The sequence below is a fragment of the Pipistrellus kuhlii genome, unplaced genomic scaffold (genome assembly GCF_014108245.1).
Source record: "Pipistrellus kuhlii isolate mPipKuh1 unplaced genomic scaffold, mPipKuh1.p scaffold_m20_p_56, whole genome shotgun sequence".
Classification (NCBI taxonomy): domain Eukaryota; kingdom Metazoa; phylum Chordata; class Mammalia; order Chiroptera; family Vespertilionidae; genus Pipistrellus; species Pipistrellus kuhlii.
In genome coordinates this window covers 142,910-161,649 of record NW_023425558.1, presented here as the reverse complement: position 1 = coordinate 161,649, position 18,740 = coordinate 142,910, and the positions used below count along the sequence as shown (strand labels likewise).

At 61.7% G+C, this 18,740-nt stretch overlaps 3 protein-coding genes and 1 non-coding gene across 6 annotated transcripts in view; 2 read left to right on the top strand and 2 right to left on the bottom strand.

The window, feature by feature from the left end:
* Positions 1-1,509: 1,509 nt before the first annotated feature.
* Positions 1,510-3,623, bottom strand: FAM89B (family with sequence similarity 89 member B). Its single transcript, XM_036416595.1, has 2 exons — positions 2,691-3,623; positions 1,510-2,301 (listed from the first exon to the last, which is right to left on the bottom strand). Exons 1-2 carry the CDS (start codon positions 2,988-2,990, stop codon positions 2,023-2,025), a joined length of 579 nt encoding a protein of 192 aa, XP_036272488.1. The 5' UTR covers positions 2,991-3,623; the 3' UTR covers positions 1,510-2,022.
* A 140-nt stretch (positions 3,624-3,763) lies between these two features.
* ZNRD2 (zinc ribbon domain containing 2) lies at positions 3,764-5,771 on the bottom strand. The gene is made up of 4 exons (XM_036416594.2): positions 4,998-5,771; positions 4,752-4,903; positions 4,537-4,621; positions 3,764-4,141 (listed from the first exon to the last, which is right to left on the bottom strand). The coding sequence occupies exons 1-4, from the start codon at positions 5,014-5,016 to the stop codon at positions 3,798-3,800; spliced, it is 600 nt and encodes a 199-aa protein (XP_036272487.1). The 5' UTR covers positions 5,017-5,771; the 3' UTR covers positions 3,764-3,797.
* Positions 5,772-7,788: 2,017 nt separating this feature from the next.
* LOC118706992 lies at positions 7,789-7,928 on the top strand. The gene has a single exon (XR_004984168.1). It is a non-coding gene; the product is annotated as a small nucleolar RNA SNORA7 (small nucleolar RNA).
* A 5,682-nt stretch (positions 7,929-13,610) lies between these two features.
* The window catches only part of LTBP3 (latent transforming growth factor beta binding protein 3), a 17,953-nt gene continuing 12,823 nt past the window's right edge, over positions 13,611-18,740 (top strand). Inside the window, exons 1-6 of one of the 3 annotated variants that reach the window (XM_036416520.2) lie at positions 13,611-13,794; positions 13,975-14,352; positions 17,498-17,827; positions 17,967-18,169; positions 18,319-18,424; positions 18,569-18,661. In XM_036416520.2, the coding sequence (XP_036272413.1) occupies positions 14,040-14,352; positions 17,498-17,827; positions 17,967-18,169; positions 18,319-18,424; positions 18,569-18,661 (1,045 nt within the window). In that variant the 5' untranslated portion in view covers positions 13,611-13,794; positions 13,975-14,039. Of the gene's footprint in view, positions 13,795-13,974; positions 14,353-17,497; positions 17,828-17,966; positions 18,170-18,318; positions 18,425-18,568; positions 18,662-18,740 lie in introns of those variants that run through there. The other 2 variants (XM_036416516.2, XM_045573734.1) reach the window with 2 other exon arrangements.

Here is an 18,740-nt window from a genome sequence, read left to right as displayed (position 1 = left end):
CCAGCAAGCGGGGCTGGAGACTCAGACCCCGTCCTCCAGGAGTGCGGGCCCTGAGCACGCTCTCCCGCTGAGCCCCCGCGCCGCCTGTCAAACAGGCGGAATGACAGCCCCGCCTTCCCCAGGGATGGAGATGTGTCCGCTTACACCGTGAGGTCTGGTTAGGTGGAATCCGTTATCACTAACGGGATGTGTTTACTCTCCTCCCCTCGGAAGTCGCCTGTTCACACCTAGATTAGAGCCGCAGCCTACCCGTCCGCCCAGTATGGTAATGAGCCGCGGGTGTCAAGCCCAGTTAGGGAACTGGCCCGGGCAGCCCATCGGCCTGTCCCCACCCTGCGGGACCAGCTCCGCGAGGTGGGTGGGCGGCCAGAGAACCTGGAGCCTGATAACACCCGCGTCCACAGAACGCCTCCTCCGCAGGAGGACCCGTGACTGCCTCCAGGAGGCAAGAACCCCAAAGTCTGTGTCCGCTTTGAGGCCTGACCTCTCTTCTCGTTCTCAGACGCTGTGGGGTGGTGCCCAGCCAGCATGGCTCAGTGGTTAGTGACCTATGAACCAGGTCATGGTTTGATTCCTGGTCAGGGCGCATGTCTGAGCTGTGGGCTCGATCCACAGTGAGGTGGCAGCCAACCAATGATTCTCTCTCATCACTGATGTTTCTCTCCCCCTCTCCCTTCCTCTCTGAAATCAATTATATATATATATGTGTGTGTGTGTGTGTGTATGTCTGTCTGAAGTTGTAGGGTGTTTGTGTGCATGAGGGAATGAGTACCCACCGTCCCCTCAGTCCTCGAGTGTGCAGGCTCCTCTGGCGGGGTTCGCTCCGTCCCAGCAGAGTAGGCCTCCATTTTCTGTCTTTTAACTTAAACCCTCAAGGTCCCAAGTGCTGAGGGGCGGGGCCAGGCAGTCTGTGAGACTGAGGAATGGGGGTGTCTGGGACCTTGTCTTATGCACCAAAGCCTGGGGCACTGACCGCCATCGCTCCTTCAGGCGTGTCTGGCTTCTGGGAGACTGGGATGGCGACTTCACCCCCGTCTACCTCCGCAGCGCTCTCCTCCCGCCCACAGCGCACTCACAGCTCCCAGGCCCTTCCCAGAAGCGCCTTCCCCTCTCCCTCCGAGGGGCCCCTTGGCCCGGAGCTCCGGCCCACCCATTTCCTGTGCTGCTCCAGCTCCGCCCCCCTCCACTGGGGTGGAAAATTTCTCTCCTGAAGATGGGCGGCTCCTTCTCCTTCCCTCCAGGCCGGCCAGGAAGGCCCAGTGAGCGGGGAAGGAGGCTGGGCGCCCAGGCCTCCGGCGAGAGAGGGGAAGTGACTCGCCCGCAGACACACAACCGCGGGACAGGCCGGGCCAAGAAAGCTCCCCAGCGCCTGGGGGAGGATTCACACCCTGCCGCCGCCAACCGTTTCCCACCCAGGGTCCTGGCGCCACCTGCCGGCGGAGCTCGGGACCGCACTGGCCAAAAACCGCTATCTTCCCGCCCCAGAACCAAGCAGTCGGAGCACCAGGAACGCTGAGAGTATTTATTTATCTATGGCCCAGGGGGCTGGCCCCTAAACTTAAATGCCCTGCAGAGTCATGGCCCTCCAGGCCGTGGGCGAGTGCAGGATTGGGTCCTGGAGCCCTTGTGGAGGGCAGGGGAAGCCAGGGACGGAGGTGGCATGCCCCTGAGCCAGCAGCTGCCAACAGCAGCAGCAGGGGAAAGGGAGATGGGAGCCAGATACCCATCCCAATCCCAGAGACACCAAGGGAGAGCAAGATGCTTTGGGCCCGCTGACAGACGGAGCTGGCTAAGCTGAGGTGCATACACGTGGAGAAGTGGAGGCCAGTGCCATGGGCAGAGGCTGTAGCCCAGGTGCCTGCCCCAGGGCCAGCCAACCTAGACAGAGGAGGCTGGCAGCTGTGCCTCTGAGGGGTGGAGTGAGGTGGCATGGGGGAAAGCAGGCACTAGAGTCTGAGTACTTGTTGGGGGGAAGTTTCTGAGCCTTTTGCATGGTACATCCCCCCCCCCCCCCCCAGCTCTTCAGAGGTTGATGTGGAAGGCGTCTTGCAGCCACTGGTCACGGGCATTGTGCGTCTGGGGCACAGTGAGGGGAGGCGGGTCTGGGGGCAGGCTGGCATCAGGAGGCTCGTCGTCATCAGACAGGCCAGCATCAGGTGGGTAGGAGCTGTCTGAATGCAGGGAGGAGGACAGGTCCTGGCACAGGCTCAAGTCTTGGCACAGGTGCTTGTAGTCCTGGATAGACTCGTACAGGCCCCACAGCTGGCACAGCAGGGACATGTCCAATTGCCGCAGCCCCACCTGCAAAACACTGAGGGTGGGCTGGGGTTGGGGTCCAGACCGCCCTCAGCCCGGCCACAGCCCTCGCCATCTCCCCACACTGAGTGAGAATGTCTGTGGACACAGACACCACCTGCGAGCTGTGACTCTTTAGCAAGTCACGAACCCACATCTGCAAGGACGGAATGAAATCCGAGGAAAGCGTTTAAAAACACGTGAAACTACTGCTATAAAGGTAACTGCTTACCGTTACCCTAGCCCTTCTGACCCGGCCGGACAGGCCGGCCCCTGCATGTCCGGAGCCCCGGGCCAGCTGGTTCCGCGCTCTGCACCCCACCCCGCCCCACCCACCCCGGACTCTCCTATCCGGCAGCAGCACCCACCCCTCTCCCACCCGAACCCCCGCTCACCATCTCTTTGCGCAGCGCCGCCAGAGCCGAGTCCAGGTTGACCGGGCGCCGCGGGCCGGGGGCGCCGGCGGCGGGGCCGGCGTTGGCAGCGCCCGGGGCGCCGCGGGGCCCGTCCGGGACGCGGGCCGCGCGGCTCAGCTCGTCGTGGATGCGGCTGCGCTGGCTGTAGACGCGCTCCAGCTCCCGCCACGAGCCGCCGCTGGCGTTCAGGAGCCCGCTGAGGCCGCGCGGCAGCGGCGGGAGCCCGGCCAGCGCGCAGCCCGCGCCGCCCGGCGCCTCGGCCGAGGGCAGCCCGTTCATGGCCGGGCCGGCGCCTTCCGCTCCGCCGTCCGCTGGCTGCCGCCCTCGGGCCCGCTCCCCGGGCCGCACCGGCGAGCCCAGCGCCCGCAGGCCGCGCTTTGTTCCTTCCCAGAGGCCTCCGGCCCCGCCCTGGGCCCGCCCCCTGCGCGTGGGCGGGGCCTCTCTTAAAGGGGCGGCGGCGGCGGGCCCAGTCCCCTCCCCCTGTGCAGGGAAAGCGGAGTGAAGGGAATGGGTGACAGAGGGAGGCAGAAAGTGGGGAGGGAAGAGACCAAAAGCTGCGGCCACGGTTCACTCAGTCCTTTATGCTCCCCCAACACTGTGTCATTGTCCGGCCCAATTATAACTCCCAAGGAAGGGGATCTAAGGGGGGTCAGGAGGCCGGGGTAAATCCATCCCTGGTCCCTAGCGTGCAGCCTGGGGCCTGTGAGTGTCTGAGTGCCAGGCTGCGCAGGAAAGAAGCTACCAAGGGGACAGGAATCCGTCTCACTGAAGGGGAAGGAGCACGGGTGGCCCAGGCGGCTAGGGGTGCTGCAGAGGCCCAGCCCTCCTGTTCCTGACTTCGAGGAGGCGAGGAGGCAACTATCCCAGAGTCCTCTCCCTCCCTGTCACCCCCCGAGTGGGGAAAATGAGCAGAAACAAGCCCAACTCACGTCTCGGGACATCAAGGAGAGGAGGTAGTGGGAGGGAGAGGCTAAAAGCAGGAGAAAGGTGAGCTGCTGGGGCTGGCATGCACTCAGAACCACGGGAAGAACAAACCACACAAGAGGAACAGCTGTTTTTCTAGCGGGTTTTTCTCAAGCGGGTCTCTCAGTGTTGCAGCTGCTGCAGGCTTTGCAGGGCTTCAGCACAAGCCCGGATGAGGCCACACAGCTGGATGCTGGCCTCCAGGGAAGTGCTGGAGCCCAATTCGGCCGAGGCCCAGGCCAGCTTCTGCAGGAGGGCCTCCCGGGTGCTGGCCATGACGTCTGCATTTGGAGGCCCAGCAGGAGGGGCCGGCCCCTGGGCTGCCTGGAGCCCTGCCGCAGCTCCCTCACAGTGCTCTGGGCGGGGTACTGGGGGCTGAGGGGCGGGCCGAGTGCCTGAGGGGGGGTCCGGGGCAGAGGCGAGCTGGTGCTCCCGAGCTTGGGAGAGGGCAGCCTGGGCATTCAGAGCTAAAAGAGTAGAAACCGAATAGAATGGTCAGGATGCCCCGCCCACCTCGGCCCTGAGCCTCCTCCTACCTCTCTACTGCTCTGCTCTCTCCGTGCTTCAGATGTGTTCCCTGCCGCTGGATAGGGCAACTCATTCGTTTGCTTTTTCTGTCCTATTTACGCATGTCCTGGAGTCATCTGTCTCATCAGGACTATCGCTCCTGGAGCTGGGACCCTCCCTTGTGTCTGGCCCACAGCAATGCTCATCGCTCTTACTGAATGGATGCTCCTTACGGAGCTAAAAGAGAAAGCGTCTCACCTCCGTCCCACCCAAGGCCGCCACTGTCCCCTCCCAGCACTGCGGTCCCCAGGGTTCTATCACCACGCTTCTCCACCCGGCACGCGCAGCCCCTCACCCGGATTGTCCTTATCCACGTCTGAATCGAGCTCCTGACAAGCCACGCAGTAGGTCTGCCGCTGTTTGTTTTGGAGGAGGATGGTCTATGGGTCAGAAAGCACAGGGGCGGGATGAGACGCCAGGCAATAAGGGCCGGAGAGACGAGGCTGGGGAAGGGCCGTGCGGCCTGGTCTGCGCCCCATCCCTGCTCCCGCACTCCGAGGCCGTCCTCACCCCACAGTCCGCGCACGTGTCGCCCAGCATGCGGTAGCCACGCAGCAGGTAATCGCCCATGAGCGAGGAGATGCGGTTCTGCCGCTCCCGCCGAGCTTGCAGCACCTTCGTCTCCGCTTCGGTCGGAGGCTCCCAGGAGAAATCGTCGACTTCTGGGGAAAGAAAGGCACAAGGGGCCTGGTGCTCTCGCCGGAGCAGGTGGCCCCCGGACCCCGCGGCCGCGGACCCCGCAGCTCAGGCCCTCACCTGTACCGTTCAGGGCCATGTTGCCGTTGTCGCCGCTCGGCTCAATGGAAGTGACGCACCGGCAGAGCGCCGGTCCCCGGCTCCGCCCCCTCCGTGTGGGCGGGGGACGAGGGCGGAAATGACGCCCAGAAGCTTCCCGGAAGTCCCGACGCCCCGAGTTAGGCGCGTTGCTGTAGCCCAACCGACGCCGTTCCCCCACGGGAACCCAGGAGGCGGGACTTCCCCGCGGTGACTCCGCTCCGCCGCGGCGCACGGGAGTGACTGCGCAGGCGCCGTCCTGCGCGCCGGCTCCGCCCCCGGGGTTTCCCTTTCCGCACTGGCGGGACCCTGGACGGGCGCGGCCGTGGCGTCACCGCTACGACACCCTCGCTTCTGGCCCACGGGCCCTCGCCCGCGCGTGGAGCCTTTTCAGGCCTCAGTACTTATCCCTTCAGCCCGCAAGGCGGGCCGGCAGGCACCATTCCCACTCTCCATTCCGTTCAGCCTGTTTGCATGTTTGGTGCCTCCGTCTCTTCAGCCCCTACCCACCCTAAGGCCCGGGACTGATAGCAGAGTCAGCTCCTAACTTTTTTTTTTTTTTTTTTTTAAGTTAAGCCCTCAAAAAGTCTGGTGTGTAAAACACTGCACTGGGCATACGCAGTTCCGGGAGCGGCCACAGCTGCGGAATGCTTGTTGGCGAGTGAGGGTGCAGGGCTTGTTTCACGTGTCGGTAACCATATGCCTTTCTTGGGTCGATTGCTATTAAAATTACTCGTGCTCCCTAACATTGGTCTTGGTGATTGTTTTCTATTTTCTCCGTCCTTTTCCATACACGTCCTCTCCCTTTTTAGGTTTGGCGAAGCCAAGTGGGACAGGCAGATGCGCAGGCCATCCCATAATCTCATCTGCAGCCTCCTCCTTTGGTTGGACAGCACAAGCTTCTGCAATAAACCTGAAGAATGAGTGCCCTCCCAGCCCCATCTTTTTAAAATATATATATATTTTTTTTATTATTAAGTTTTTTCAGAGAGGAAGGGAGATGTGCCCTACTGGGGATGTGCCCACAACCAAGGTACATGCCCTTGACTGGAATCGAACCTGGGACCCTTCAATCTGCAGGCCAGTGCTCTATCCACTGAGCCAAACCAGTTAGGGCCCCATCTTCTTATACAAACATTGGAGCTGCCATTTTGCCCTAGCCAGTTGCTCAGTGGTTAGAGCATTGACTTGTGTACCAAAGGGTCCCTGGTTCATTTCTGTCAAGAGCACGTACCTCAGTTGCAGACTCCATCCTGGCCCTCACACCCTGCATTCAGGAGGCAAACAACTGATGTGTTTCTCTCATACTGATGTTTCTCTTTCTCTGTCTCCCTTCCTTCCACTTTCTCTAAGAATCAATGGAAAAATATGCTTAGGTGAGAATGAACAAAAATAAGAAAACGGGCAGAAACCGGTTTGGCTCAATGGATAGAGTGTCGGCTTGGGGACTGAAAAATCCCGGGTTCGATTCCAGTCAAGGGCATGTACCTTAGTTGCGGGCATATCCCCAGTAGAGGATGTGCAAGAGGCAGCTGATTGATGACTCTCTCTCATTGATGTTTCTAACTCTCTATCCCTCTCCCACTCTGTACAAAATCAATAAAATATATTTTTTTAAAAAAAGAAGAAAAAAAAAGAAAACGGGACTGCCATTTTCTGATCCTTGCTGCCTCTTGCTTGGAGAGCCTGAGCCCTCTTTGCTCTCGCCCTCTCCTGGCAGCGTCCCTGACTCGGGACCTGGCCTCACGTCAGTCCTGCCAAGCTGACGAGAGAAATTCTTGAATTCTAACCTGTATTCGTAGACCTTCCAGGTCCTCGCTGTCTTCGGCTCCCAGTCCCACCCTGAATTCTTCAGTGCACCTTCTGTGTCATCGTCATGGCCAATATCCACTCAACAGCCTGTCTGCCTGGCACCAGCGGAGACCTTACACCCATCCTCCCACTTAGTCCCTTTCATTTCCTCATGACAACCTTAGGGCGGGCGATACTACAGCGAGCCCCATTTTACAGAGCAGGAAACTGAGTAATTCTATTTAAATAGAAATCAAATCATGTCACTATTTTGCTTAAAACCCTCTGGCATCTCCCCATCACATTTAGATGAAAATACAAAGTCCTTACTGTGGTTTCCGAGGTCCTACAAAGCTGGCCCTCAGCCCTCTCAGCGCCTCCCACCCTCCCTGCATTCTTCCTCTCCCCTTTCTCCGCTCAGGGCCACTCCCTGCCTCAGGTTCGCAGGAGGGTGGGCCAGGCACAGGCCTGGAAGCAGGCAGGCCCAGGTTTGATCCTGAGTCTCTGCTTCCTGGCTGCCACCTGGAGTGGCTTACCTCACCTCTCTGGACTTCAATCACTCATCTGCCCAGCAGGCATCAGACCTGTGAGCAGGGCAGTTCTGGCTGGAAGGCAGGCAGTGTGGCTGAGGCTGCTGAGCTGAGAAGTCCCAAACGTGAAGTAGATAATGTCAGGAATAGCCCGGCCGCCCAATAGAGTTTTCCGCTAACTGGGGAAACAAGTCACAGCTGACCAAACCATCTAGCCCAGTGGTCAGCAAACTCATTAGTCAACAGAGCCAAATATCAACAGCACAACGATTGAAATTTCTTTTTCAAATATATTTTATTGATTTTTTAGAGAGGAAGGGAGAGGGATAGAGAGCTAGAAACATCGAAAGAGAACCATCGACCAGCTGCCTCCTGCACACTCCCTACCAGGGATGTGCCCGCAACCAATGTACATGCCCTTGACTGGAATCGAAGTTTAAACTTAAACTTCTAACCTCCCAGGACCGCGTCTGGCGAGTGGCTCATATTCTGCCAGCTTCGGAGACGGGAGGAAAAACAGGCCTGGCAGAGGCACCCGTTCCATTCCCTGCTTGCTCGGTAGCTGGTGATTGGAAGGCACTCTGCGACAGTGAAAAAAATAAATAAATAAATAAAAATAAACTTAAACTTCTTCTAAAGCCACTTCTTCAAAACTGACTCACCCAGGCCATGGTATTTTGTGGAAGAGCCACACTCAAGGGGCCAAAGAGCCGCATGTGGCTTGAGAGCACAGCTTGCCGACCACGGATCTAGACTCTAGAGCACTCTGCAGATGTCCAGAATCAAGCTGTTGATGGACCTTGCACTGCCCAGATGGTCTCCATCATTGTACGTGGCAGCATGCCAACCATCACTGAGTGGGCACTTAAGTGAAGGACTCTGACCTCTGGGTCCTTCCCCATCCTTGACAGGGGTGGGCATGTACAAGGTCCCAGAAGCGCCGGTGATAAACCCAACTCACAGCAGTCATGGTCGGCAGACCAGTGGCCTGGGAAGCAGTGAACTTGGACTCGGTCATACCCTTCCCCCACCAAATAATTCAGCACACCCTCTTGTGAGCCGCCCACACCTGTGGACTGCTGGCATGGCAGTCGTGAGGCCCGTTCCTGAGCGACAGCACACACATTGGTGGCACTTTCACACACAGCTCAGTTACCATCGTGACTGCCTCACGTGGCAGCCAGTGGCTTACGCTGCATAGCAGTGGCTCTGAAAAATCCTCACTTACATTGTTGTGTTTTCACACTAACAGTTTCTGAAAAGGGGTCAACTTTCCTTTTGTTTTTTCACTGCAGTGTGAATTTTTAAATATATATATATATTTTATTGATTTTTTACAGAGAGGAAGAGAGAGGAATAGAGAGTTAGAAACATCAATGAGAGAGAATCATCGATCAGCTACCTCTTGCACACCCCCTACTAGAGATGTGTCCGTAACCAAGGTACATGCCCTTGCCCGGAATCGAACCCGGGACCCTTCAGTCCCTAGGCCGACGCTCTATCCACTGAGCCAAACCGGTTTTGGCACTGCAATGTGAATTGATATGACATCGCTGTGAAACAGGCAAGGGCCAGATGATGCAGTGATAAAGATAAGAATACTCAACTTTTGGTGTGTTTTTCTTTGGGTCTGGCACTGTGCTGAGTTTTTCATGAATTCTCTCATTTAATCCTTAGGACAAGGCTTAGATCTTATCATTATTCCAAATTTGCAGGTGGGGAAGCCGAGGCTTGGACGGATAAAGCCAGTGGTCGGCAAACTGTGGCTCTTCGGCCCCTTGAGTGTGGCTCTTCCGCAAAATACCACGTGCGGGCACCCACGCGCAGTGTGATTGAAACTTCATGGCCCATGCGCAGAAGTCGATTTTCGGCTCTCAAAAGAAATGTCAATCGTTGTGCTGTTGATATTTGGCTCTGCTGACTAATGAGTTTGCCGACCGCTGGGTTAAGCAGTTTATCCAGGGCCTCTCTGCTGGGTTGTGGCCGGGCTCCACCCAGGCAGCACACTCGGCCGCCTCATTCTCACCAGTGGGCTGGGCCTGCATTTGAAAAGCGGAGACGAGGGGCAGAGCTGGAATCCTCTCTGATGTATCAGGAGTGAAGGCAGCCCTGCAGCGTGGCTCAGTGGCTGAGCGTCGACCTATGAACCAGGAGGTTGCAGGCTCGATCCCCAGTGTGGGGCGTGCAGGAGGCAGCCAGTCAATGATTCTCTCTCATCATTGATGCTCTCTCTCTTCCTCTCCCTTCCACTCTGAAATCAATAGAAATATATATATTTCTTTCTTTTTTTCTTTTTTTAAAGAGTGAAGATAGGTTCCTTTCGTTTCCCAAGCCCATTGCTCAGTGCCTTCATCACAGTATCTGGCACATCAGATGGCCTCAGTGACAGCCACGCTCAGCAAAGTGTCAGGGGAGACACAGGCCTCCAGGGCAGCATGTCCCCTGCAGGCCTCTGACATCTCCAGCCTCATCTTTAGAACGGATGTGCAGTCCCCAGCTACCACCCCCAGTGCCTAGAAGCTTCCCAAAAACACGCAGCGAGCAGAGAGGAGGCACAGAGCGGGGCCACGGCCAGCTCTTCCAATGGCACCTCTCCTCCCGCAGCCGCCATCTGGGCTCCCGGACCCGGACGCTGGGGAGGAGCATTTGCGTACGGAGTGCTCATTGCGTGGCCGGCACCTGCTGAGCACGTCCTACATGTAAGCACATTTGGTTCTCCGCTTAGAAACCAGGAAATGGAAGCATAGAGAAGTTGAGAGACGTTCCCAATTCACACATCGGGTACAGGACGCAGCCAGGAAAACTCGGTGCCAGAAACCAACCGCTGTGCGAGCCGCCTCCTGAAGCGTAGCTTCCCTCATGCAGGCGGCGGCTGCCTGTGCAGCCAATTCCCCCGCCCAGGCATGAGGGGCCCGGGTTGGAGTCCCGGCTCTCCAGGTGACCAGCTGGGTCACTTCAGCCAAGCCGCTGGCCTCTCCTGGGCTTCAAGAAGCCTCTGCATAAGGACCCTTCCCCACCGCCTAACCAGTCCAGCCTGTCCCCGGGCCCTTTGTCCCATGCCAAAGCCCGTCACTGCCCTGGGGCCCATGCACCTATTTGAGGACACCGGCGGGTCGCCTCGGGAGCGCTGTGCAGGTTTTGGGTCAGGAAGACCTGAGCTCAGGCCCCACATCTTACCACCCAGTGGCCGGAGTCCACCCAGTGGCAGAGCCGCGGTGCCCCCTGTGCGGCGCAGCTGGGGGGATGCCACGCGGTAACCGTGTGAAGTGCACAGTGAGTGCTGGTGCTTTTGTGGCCTCGCTCCAGTCACTCACAAACGTCCGCAGCCTCTGGGTGCGGCCTGAGCTGAGATCTGGAGTTCGTGCCATCGTGGGAGGTCAGTGAGGTAGACGGTGAGCAAACAGTCGAACTCATAACGTTTCAAGTTGTTTCCAGCAGGAAACCAACAGGTAACGTGACCCAGAGGGCCAGCATGGCAGTTTTAGAAAAAGACATACAGAAAGAAATAGCCCCGAAGGCAGCAACCCAACAGCAAGCACTCAGGCAAAGGACTGAGCTCAGCATCTTTTTTTTCAATCCTCACCAAAGGATATTTTTCCATGGATTTTTAGAGAGAGTGGAAGAAAGAGGGAAAGACAGGGAGAAACATCAATGTGAGAGAAACAGGATTGGTTGCCTGCAGGAGCCCCGAACAGGGCCCGGCTGGGGAGGAGCCTACAACTGAGGTCCGTGCCCTTGACCGGAATGGAACCTGGGACTTCAGTCCACAGGCCAACACTCTACCCACTGAGCCACACTTTGTAGGTACAGGTGAGCCATGAGCAGCCATTGGAGGTTTGTTTGTTTTTAATATATATATTTTTACTGATTTCAGAGAGGAAGGGAGAGGGAGGGAGAGAGAGAAACATCCATGATGAGAGAGAATCATTGATCGGCTGCCTCCTGCACTCTCCCCACTGGGGATCGAGCCCGCAACCCATCCATGTGGTCTAACCAGGAACTGAACCATGGACCTCCTGGTTCATAGGTTGACGATCAACCACTGAGCCATGCCAGCCAGGCCACTGGAGGTTTTTAAATCAGAGTAGTTGTATGGCTAGAATCAAGGCAACTCTGGCACCAGGTGAAGGAGGGACCGACCGGAGCGGGTAGACGTGGTGGAGGGGAGACCTGAGGCAGCAGAAAGGATCTGGGTGGCCACAGAGGTCATGGTCTCCTTGCACCTAGAGGAGAACATACATCTCGGAGGCATGAAAACGTGCCAGTAGATTCTAGGAAGGTGGGGTGGCGGCACAGATGAGGACAGAAAAGGTGGCCGAGCCAAAGATCACACGTGTGGACTCTCGCAGTCTGCCTGCAGACCCACTGTGCATCCTGGTCTCCCTGCTCCGTGCCACAGGCTGTGTGCTGGGTCCACCAGGCTCTCCGGGAGGCCCGGCTGGCCAGGAGCAGACCAGCAATACCACTCCCTAGCTCCCTCCCTGCAGCTACCGGGCACAAGCACCGGTCCCCGCGCAGGTCTCTGCTGATCCCCAGTAGGGGCTGTGCAGGAGGCTCTCTCACCAGTTTCTATCTCTCTATCCCTCTCCCTTACTTTCTCTCTAAAATCAATAAAAACAGCCCTGGCTGGTTTGGTTCAGTGAATAGAGCGTCGGCCTGCGGACTGAAGGGTTCGATTCTGGTCAAGGGCATGTACCTTGGTTGTGGGCACATCCCCAGAGGGGGATGTGCAGGAGGCAGCTGACTGGTGTTTCTAACTCTCTATCCCTCTCCCTCCCTCTCTGTAAAAAAACAATAAAATATATTTTAAAAATAAAACCAATAAAAGCATATTTTTAAAGTGTTCAGCCGTACGCGTGGCAGGTGGTAAGCACTCAGTATTATTCCTGCCTCAGTACGGCCTGACCCTGGGGGCAGGTGGGGCTGCCCTCCCACCCTCTCCTGCCCTGGGGGCAAGGGAGAGCGCCGGTCCCACCTCGAACCCTGGCCTCAGCGATTCGGGCCGGGACCCCAGGAGAGGTTCCCCTCAGTCCTCCTGAAACTGCCCACATAACTACCCCACAGCGAATACCGTGAGCGCCCCGGACAGGTGTGCCTGAGGGCCAATCCTGACCCCCTTCTGCACTCAGACTGCCATCCCTGCTGCCCAGCGGAGACGGCTTGCTGCCACCCTGCCTGGGTAGTGCCTTGCTCTGGAAATACCCTGGTCACACCCACCCCCTGCTGAGTTCTGTGAGTCAGAGCCTGAATCCTGGGGTGTCCTGGCCAGGCCTCCCCCTTATGGCCTGGGCCCCAGGACACTGCAGCCTCCAGGCCTCCCGTCCAGATGGTGGACAGGCCTGGCTCCTCTCCAGCCCTGACCGAACTCCAGGCCTTGCCCAGCCCCTGCCAACCCCTGCCCCGGGGCCCCTGGGCCCTCAAGCAGCACCCCCCTCCTCCCGGCTGTTAGCCTGGGAAGGGGGCCAGACCCTGAGCTCAGACCTTGGCGATTCCAGAGTGTCTGAGGCCCAGAGCCAGCCCCGCCAGCCCGGCCAGACATGCAGGAGGGGGAGGGGGTGCAGGGTGGGCACAAGGAACCATTTAAAGGGGGGGGGGGGTGCTGGGTACTCTCCCTCCAGGAGCACACCCAAACCTTTCCCCTTCCCCTGCCTGTCTTCACCCCGTCGTGTTCCTTACTCCCTTCCTCACTCCCTAGGACCCTATTAAAAAAAAAGGGGGGGGGTGCTGAGGGGAAAGCTGGTTTCCAGCTTTGTTCTTCCTGCTCCTTTTCAGGGACCCCTCACTGAGTCCCCAGCCAAAGGGGCCCCCCAGCCCCTGGCCAAAGGGGGGTGCACCGGTACAGTGAGAAGTGGCGGGGTGACAGGACCCCCGCATGTGCAAGGGGGGCCGGGGTGAGGCCTGGGTCCAGCCGCACCTGGACTCCCCTCCGCTCCGGGGCCGGGCAGAGGTCTGGGCCGCCCCGCCGCCCGCCCCGCCCGGAGGAATCCGCGGCCCGGCCCGGCCCGGCCCAGGTGAGGGCCTCTGGCCGGGGCCCAGGGCGGTTCCGCGGGGCGGGCACCGGGTGGGGACCGCCCCCGGCCTCCTGCCCGCACTCCTGCTCCGGGCGGAGCGGCGCTTCGGCTGGAGAAAAGCGGCTCCCTGGCCGGGGGCCAGCGCCCCAGCCCCCGCCGCCGGCGGCGCAAACAACTGCCCCGGCCCGCCGCCCGCCGCCCGCCGCGCCCTCCGCTCCGCCGCCGGCCCGGGCCTCCGCGCCCCTCCGTCCCGGGCCTCCGCGCCCCTCCGTCCCGGGCCTCCGCGCCCCTCCGTCCCGGGCCTCCGCGCCCCTCCGTCCCGGGCCTCCGCTGCCGCTGCCGGCCGGGGTGGAAGTTCGGGCTCCCGCGCCCGCCTGCATCTCCCGGCCCCGCCGCCCGCCGTCCCGCTCCCGGCGCCTCCTCCCGCCCTCTCCCCGGCTCCGGGCTCCGCGCTCCGGGCTCCGCGCTCCGGGCTCCGGGCTCCGCGCTCCGGGCTCCGGGCTCCGGGCTCCGCGCTCCGGGCTCCGGGCTCCGCGCTCCGGGCTCCGGGCTCCGGGCTCCGGGCTCCGGGCTCCGGGCTCCGGGCTCCGGGCTCCGCGCTCCGGGCTCCGGGCTCCGCGCTCCGGCTGCTGCCCACCTCGGGGCCGGGACCGTCGCCCGGTCCAGGCGCGCCGCCCGGTCCTGCGGCCCCGATGCCCGGGCCCCGCGGGGCGGCGGGCGGGGAGATGCGCGGCGCGGGCGCGGGGGCGCTGCTGGCGCTGCTCCTGCTGCTGCCGCGGGGCCCGGGCGGCGGGGCGGCGGGGGGCCCGGCGGGCGAGCGGGGCGCCGGCGGGGGCGGGGCGCTGGCCCGCGAGCGCTTCAAGGTGGTCTTCGCGCCGGTGATCTGCAAGCGGACCTGCCTCAAGGGCCAGTGCCGCGACAGCTGCCAGCAGGGCTCCAACATGACGCTCATCGGCGAGAACGGCCACAGCACCGACACGCTCACCGGCTCCGGCTTCCGCGTGGGTGAGGCCGGGCGCGGGCCGGGACCGGCGGGGGACGTGGCAGAGGCCGCGGCGCGGGGCGAGGGCGCGGGAGCAGCTCTGCGGGCCGCGGCCCAGGGGCGTCGGGGGTCTGGGGCCCGAGGTGGGAGGCTGCGTGGCTGGGCGACTCCGCAGCGCTGGGCTGGGCTGAGGCCTGAGGAAGGGGTGTGTGTGGGTGTGTGGATGTGTGTGTGTGTGGGTGTGTGGTGTTTGGGGGTGTGTGTATGGGGGGGAAGGAGTGTGGGGAGGACTCTGGGGTCCCAGACGGCACATACTCCAGGAAGGCGCTGGGTTCTGGGGAGTCAGTCAGCTCACGGGGGCTCTGACGGATGGGGGGGGGGGGGCGGAGGCCCCAGAGAAGGGTGAATACGCCCCCAAGAAGCAGACTTGCTGGAGGAAAGAGGAAAAGTCATTAAAATGCCTCAAGTCAGGCCGCCAGGGGTAGGCACCTGCATTCCCCGGGGAGGAGCTAAGGTGGGGCTGGGCCCAGAGACTTAGTTACTGGGGAGGCTGGGGGGGGGGGGGGGGTTTTGAGCCCCAACAAGTGGCTGCAGGGCTGGAGGGGGCGCTGTTTTGGTCCTCACCTCCTTCCTGGTGTCCCGTGTGTGCCACTGCGGAGGATGTAAGCTCTCACCGCTCTGCCTCAGAGGCCCTGGTCTCCCTGCCGGCCAGCCCTCATGCCCCCCAGTTCCACCTGCAGCCCACCGTCCACCGTCCCCAGCATCTCTCCTCAAAGGCCAGGCCTGGGCTCAGCCCTCCGCCCCGGGCCTGCGGGCCAGGCGGGGGAGGTGTCCTGGCAGTAATTACCTCCTGGACGGGTAATTAGGCTGGGCCCGGGATGGCACTAGCAAAACAGCCCCTCTCACACACGCCTGCACTCAGACCACTCGCCGATGGGGCTCCCAGTTCTCAGGAGGCGTGTGCATGTGTCTGTGTGTGCGTATGTGTGCGCGCACACAGGGCGGACGCGCCCTCGGGCCTTGGTGTGGCTCTGTGATTGAGTGCATACCTCTTGTTCGTCCTCTGGGTGCGGGTCTCCAGTCACCGTGGAGTGTTGATGTGAACCTGTGTTGGTGTCAGAACGTGTCTGTGAACGTGTAAGACAGGATGACTGTGCAGAGTGTATGTGGCCAGACCTCCCAGGCCCCCTGGCCATCCTGCCCAAGCTGCTGTCTCCGTCCTGCTGCCCACATCCCCCAGGCTCGGTGCCCAGGCCACAGTGGGCGGGTGTCACCGGGAGGTCACTCACCGCTATGGGTGACTCACTGGGAGGCAGGAAGAGAGGATCCTGCCTCCCCCGGCCCCAGACACAGCCCTTCTGCCCTGGCCCCCAGAGACCAGGCAGGATGGGCTGGGCTGGATGCACTGGGCCAGGCCCCGGTGGCCGTGGGTGATGGCTGACCCTCTGAGGTCCTCAGGTGCCAGGAGAGCCGTACCCACCTTCCCATCGGAGAGTGAGGGCATCATGGGGCAGGCAGAGAGGGGCTGGGTCCAGGGCGTGAGCTCAGGGCCCCAAGGCTGGAGGTCTGGCCGGGATGTGAGTGTGTGTGACAGAGAGAACGAGGTCCCACCCTCTTGCTCAGTCCCTCCGTCCCTCCCCCCTGCACCTCGCCTGGAGCCCAGAGCTGAGGCAGACCGGGCCCTCGCTTCAGAGCACCTTTACCGTGTGGGAGACAGACGAGACTGTAACGGCCAGTCAAGTGCCAGGCAGAGCTGGGGCAGAGGGCGATAACTCAGGAGAGGGTCAGGGTGGCGGAGAATGACGTGGACGGAGGAGAGGGGAACGCACAGGGAGGGGGACGGGCTCTGGAGCGGAGGGAGTAGCATGAATAAGTCCCCGGAGGCAGAGGATGTGGCTTCTCCGCAGTGGGAGTGAGTCTGCGGAATGGGGTGGGTACTCACGGAAAATGCAGAGGGGATGGGCCCATGGAGGGTTCGTTCTGGGTCATCGAGAGCCTTAAACGTCCCAGGAGGAAGCCAGCCTCGAGCAGGGGTGTGACTGCCAGGGCTTTGCTGAGGGGGGGGCGGGGGGGTGCTGGGATGGGAACAGGCAGGAGAGGAGCAGGGCGCGAGGAGTCTGTGGCGAGGCTCGAAGCAAGGGAGAGGCGAGGGCGTGGGGAGGAGGGGAGATGGACTTGTGGGCTGCGCAGAGGCCAGAACGGTGGGGGGTGGGAGCAGAGAGAGGGGCCTCCGGGCTCGGCTCTGAGTGACCCGGCAGGCAGGGGGTCCTGGTGGTCTAAGGTCAGAAGGGGGGGCTGCCAGGATGATGATTTCTGACCGTGTCCCCTGGGGTGCAGGTGCCCGGGAGAGGTCCCAGGAACTGTAGCTACAGAGGTGGCCATTGCTGGCAGCGGTGAAGGGTGGCCCGGGGACGGCAAGCAGAGGGAGGGCGAGGGACAGGCAGAGCCCAGAGAGGCTGAGGCCCGAATCGAAGGGGCCTGTAGGAGAGGATATGCCAGGTGGAGATTGCATCCCAGGAAAGGCAGAGGAAGGCCAGAGAGAAAAAGGCTGTTCTGTCACCATTTGCTACTCCTGACTAGATACCCTGTGTCAGGCACTGTGCTAAGCATTAAAAATATTTTCATTGATTTCAGAGAGGAAGGGAGAGGGAGAGAGAGAAACATCAATGGTGAGGATCATTGATTGGCTGCCTCCCGCATGCCCGCTACTGGGATTGAGCCCACAACCTGAGCATGTGCCCTTAAAGGAATCGAGCCCAGGACCCTTCAGTCCATAGGCTGATGCTCTATCCACTGAGCCAGACCAGCGAGGGCTCTGCTAAGCATTTGTACAGGCATCAGCTAATTTAACAGACACACATGCCTACAGACGAGAACACAGGCTCAGGAGAGGACGTAAGTTCTTGGGGCCACATAGCGGGCACATGGCTAGGATCTAAGTCCCAGACGTAGAGGCTCAGAGCCAGCGTGGGGAGAGGGAACCCAGAGAGCAGTGTCTGTGTCTATGACGTGTTACCAAAACCGTGGATGTGGTTCCCAAGGAGGACAGAGCCAGTGGGTGGCAAGGAAGTAGGAAGGAGGAGGGAGACAGGATGTGGGTGGGGGACGGGGCTTGGGTGCTGGGTGCTGGGGTGGGGCCGACTGAGCCCTGGCCATCTCCCTCCCCAGTGGTGTGCCCTCTGCCCTGCATGAATGGCGGCCAGTGCTCCTCCCGAAACCAGTGTCTGTGCCCCCCGGACTTCACCGGTCGCTTCTGCCAGGTGCCTGCCGGAGGAGCCGGCGGCGGCACCGGGGGCTCGGGCCCTGGCCTGGGCCGGGCCGGAGCCCTGTCGGCGGGCGCGCTGCCGCCCCTGGCGCCAGAGAGCGAGACCGGGGCCAGCAAGCACGCCATCTACGCAGTCCAGGTGATCGCCGACCCGCCCGGGCCCGGGGAGGGGCCCCCGGCCCAGCACGCCGCCTTCCTGGTGCCCCTGGGGCCGGGCCAGATCTCTGCGGAAGGTACCGGTGCCGGGCGGACCCGGGGCCGGAGCGGGCGGGCCCTGGGGTGGCGGGCCTGGCAGAGGCTAGCCCAGGAGGGCTCCTGGCTGCCCACCGGGGTGCTGGAGGGGCAGGCCTGAGGCCACCGTGCCACCCCCAGTGCAGGCCCCGCCCCCCGTGGTGAACGTGCGTGTCCACCACTCGCCTGAGGCCTCCGTCCAAGTTCACCGCATCGAGGGGCTGAATGCCGAGGGCCCAGGCCCCTCCCAGCACCTGCTGCCGCACCCCAAGCCCCAGCACCCCCGGCCCCCCACCCAGAAGCCCCTGGGCCGCTGCTTCCAGGACACGCTGCCCAAGCAGCTCGTGAGTCCGCGGCTGGCCTCGCGGGCTGCCCTGACCCCACCCAAGGGGATTGCTCAAAACGGGGGGTCTGCGGGGGGAGGAGGGGGGAGAAGAGCCTCAGGAGGGAGGGGGGCTAGGCGCCCCTTGACCGGGGCCATGACTCCCCCCAGTGCGGCAGCAATCCCCTCCCAGGCCTCACCAAGCAGGAGGACTGCTGCGGCAGCATCGGCACCGCCTGGGGCCAGAACAAGTGCCACAAGTGCCCCCAGCTGCAGTGTGAGTGCTGGGCTCAGGCTGGGGCCCACACACTCCTCCCCGAGCCTCCTTCCCGCAAGCTTTTGTCACCCCCCCCAATTCCTCTGCCCTCCCCCCCTCCCAGCAGGCCCAGTGCCCTCCCGCCACTCTCTCCTCTCTCTGCAGACACAGGGGTGCAGAAGCCGGGGCCTGTGCGTGGGGAGGTGGGCGCCGACTGCCCTCAGGGCTACAAGAGACTCAACAGCACCCACTGCCAGGGTAGGGCCGCCAGGAGCTTCCGCGGCTGGAGGGCAGGCCCGTTGTCCTGGGGGAGGTCCCGAGGCGTTGGAGGGAGGAG

Bases quoted from the DNA above. Each gene is read 5' to 3' on its own strand.
- FAM89B (XM_036416595.1), bottom strand. From the start codon at position 2,990: ATGAACGGGCTGCCCTCGGCCGAGGCGCCGGGCGGCGCGGGCTGCGCG. The intron at 2,302-2,690 runs GTGAGCGGGGGT...AGTGTTTTGCAG, and splicing joins CGGCGCTGCGCAAAGAGATG to GTGGGGCTGCGGCAATTGGA.
- ZNRD2 (XM_036416594.2), bottom strand. The intron at 4,622-4,751 runs GTGAGGACGGCC...TCTGACCCATAG, and splicing joins ACACGTGCGCGGACTGTGGG to ACCATCCTCCTCCAAAACAA. The intron at 4,142-4,536 runs GTGAGGGGCTGC...CTACTCTTTTAG, and splicing joins CGTGGATAAGGACAATCCGG to CTCTGAATGCCCAGGCTGCC.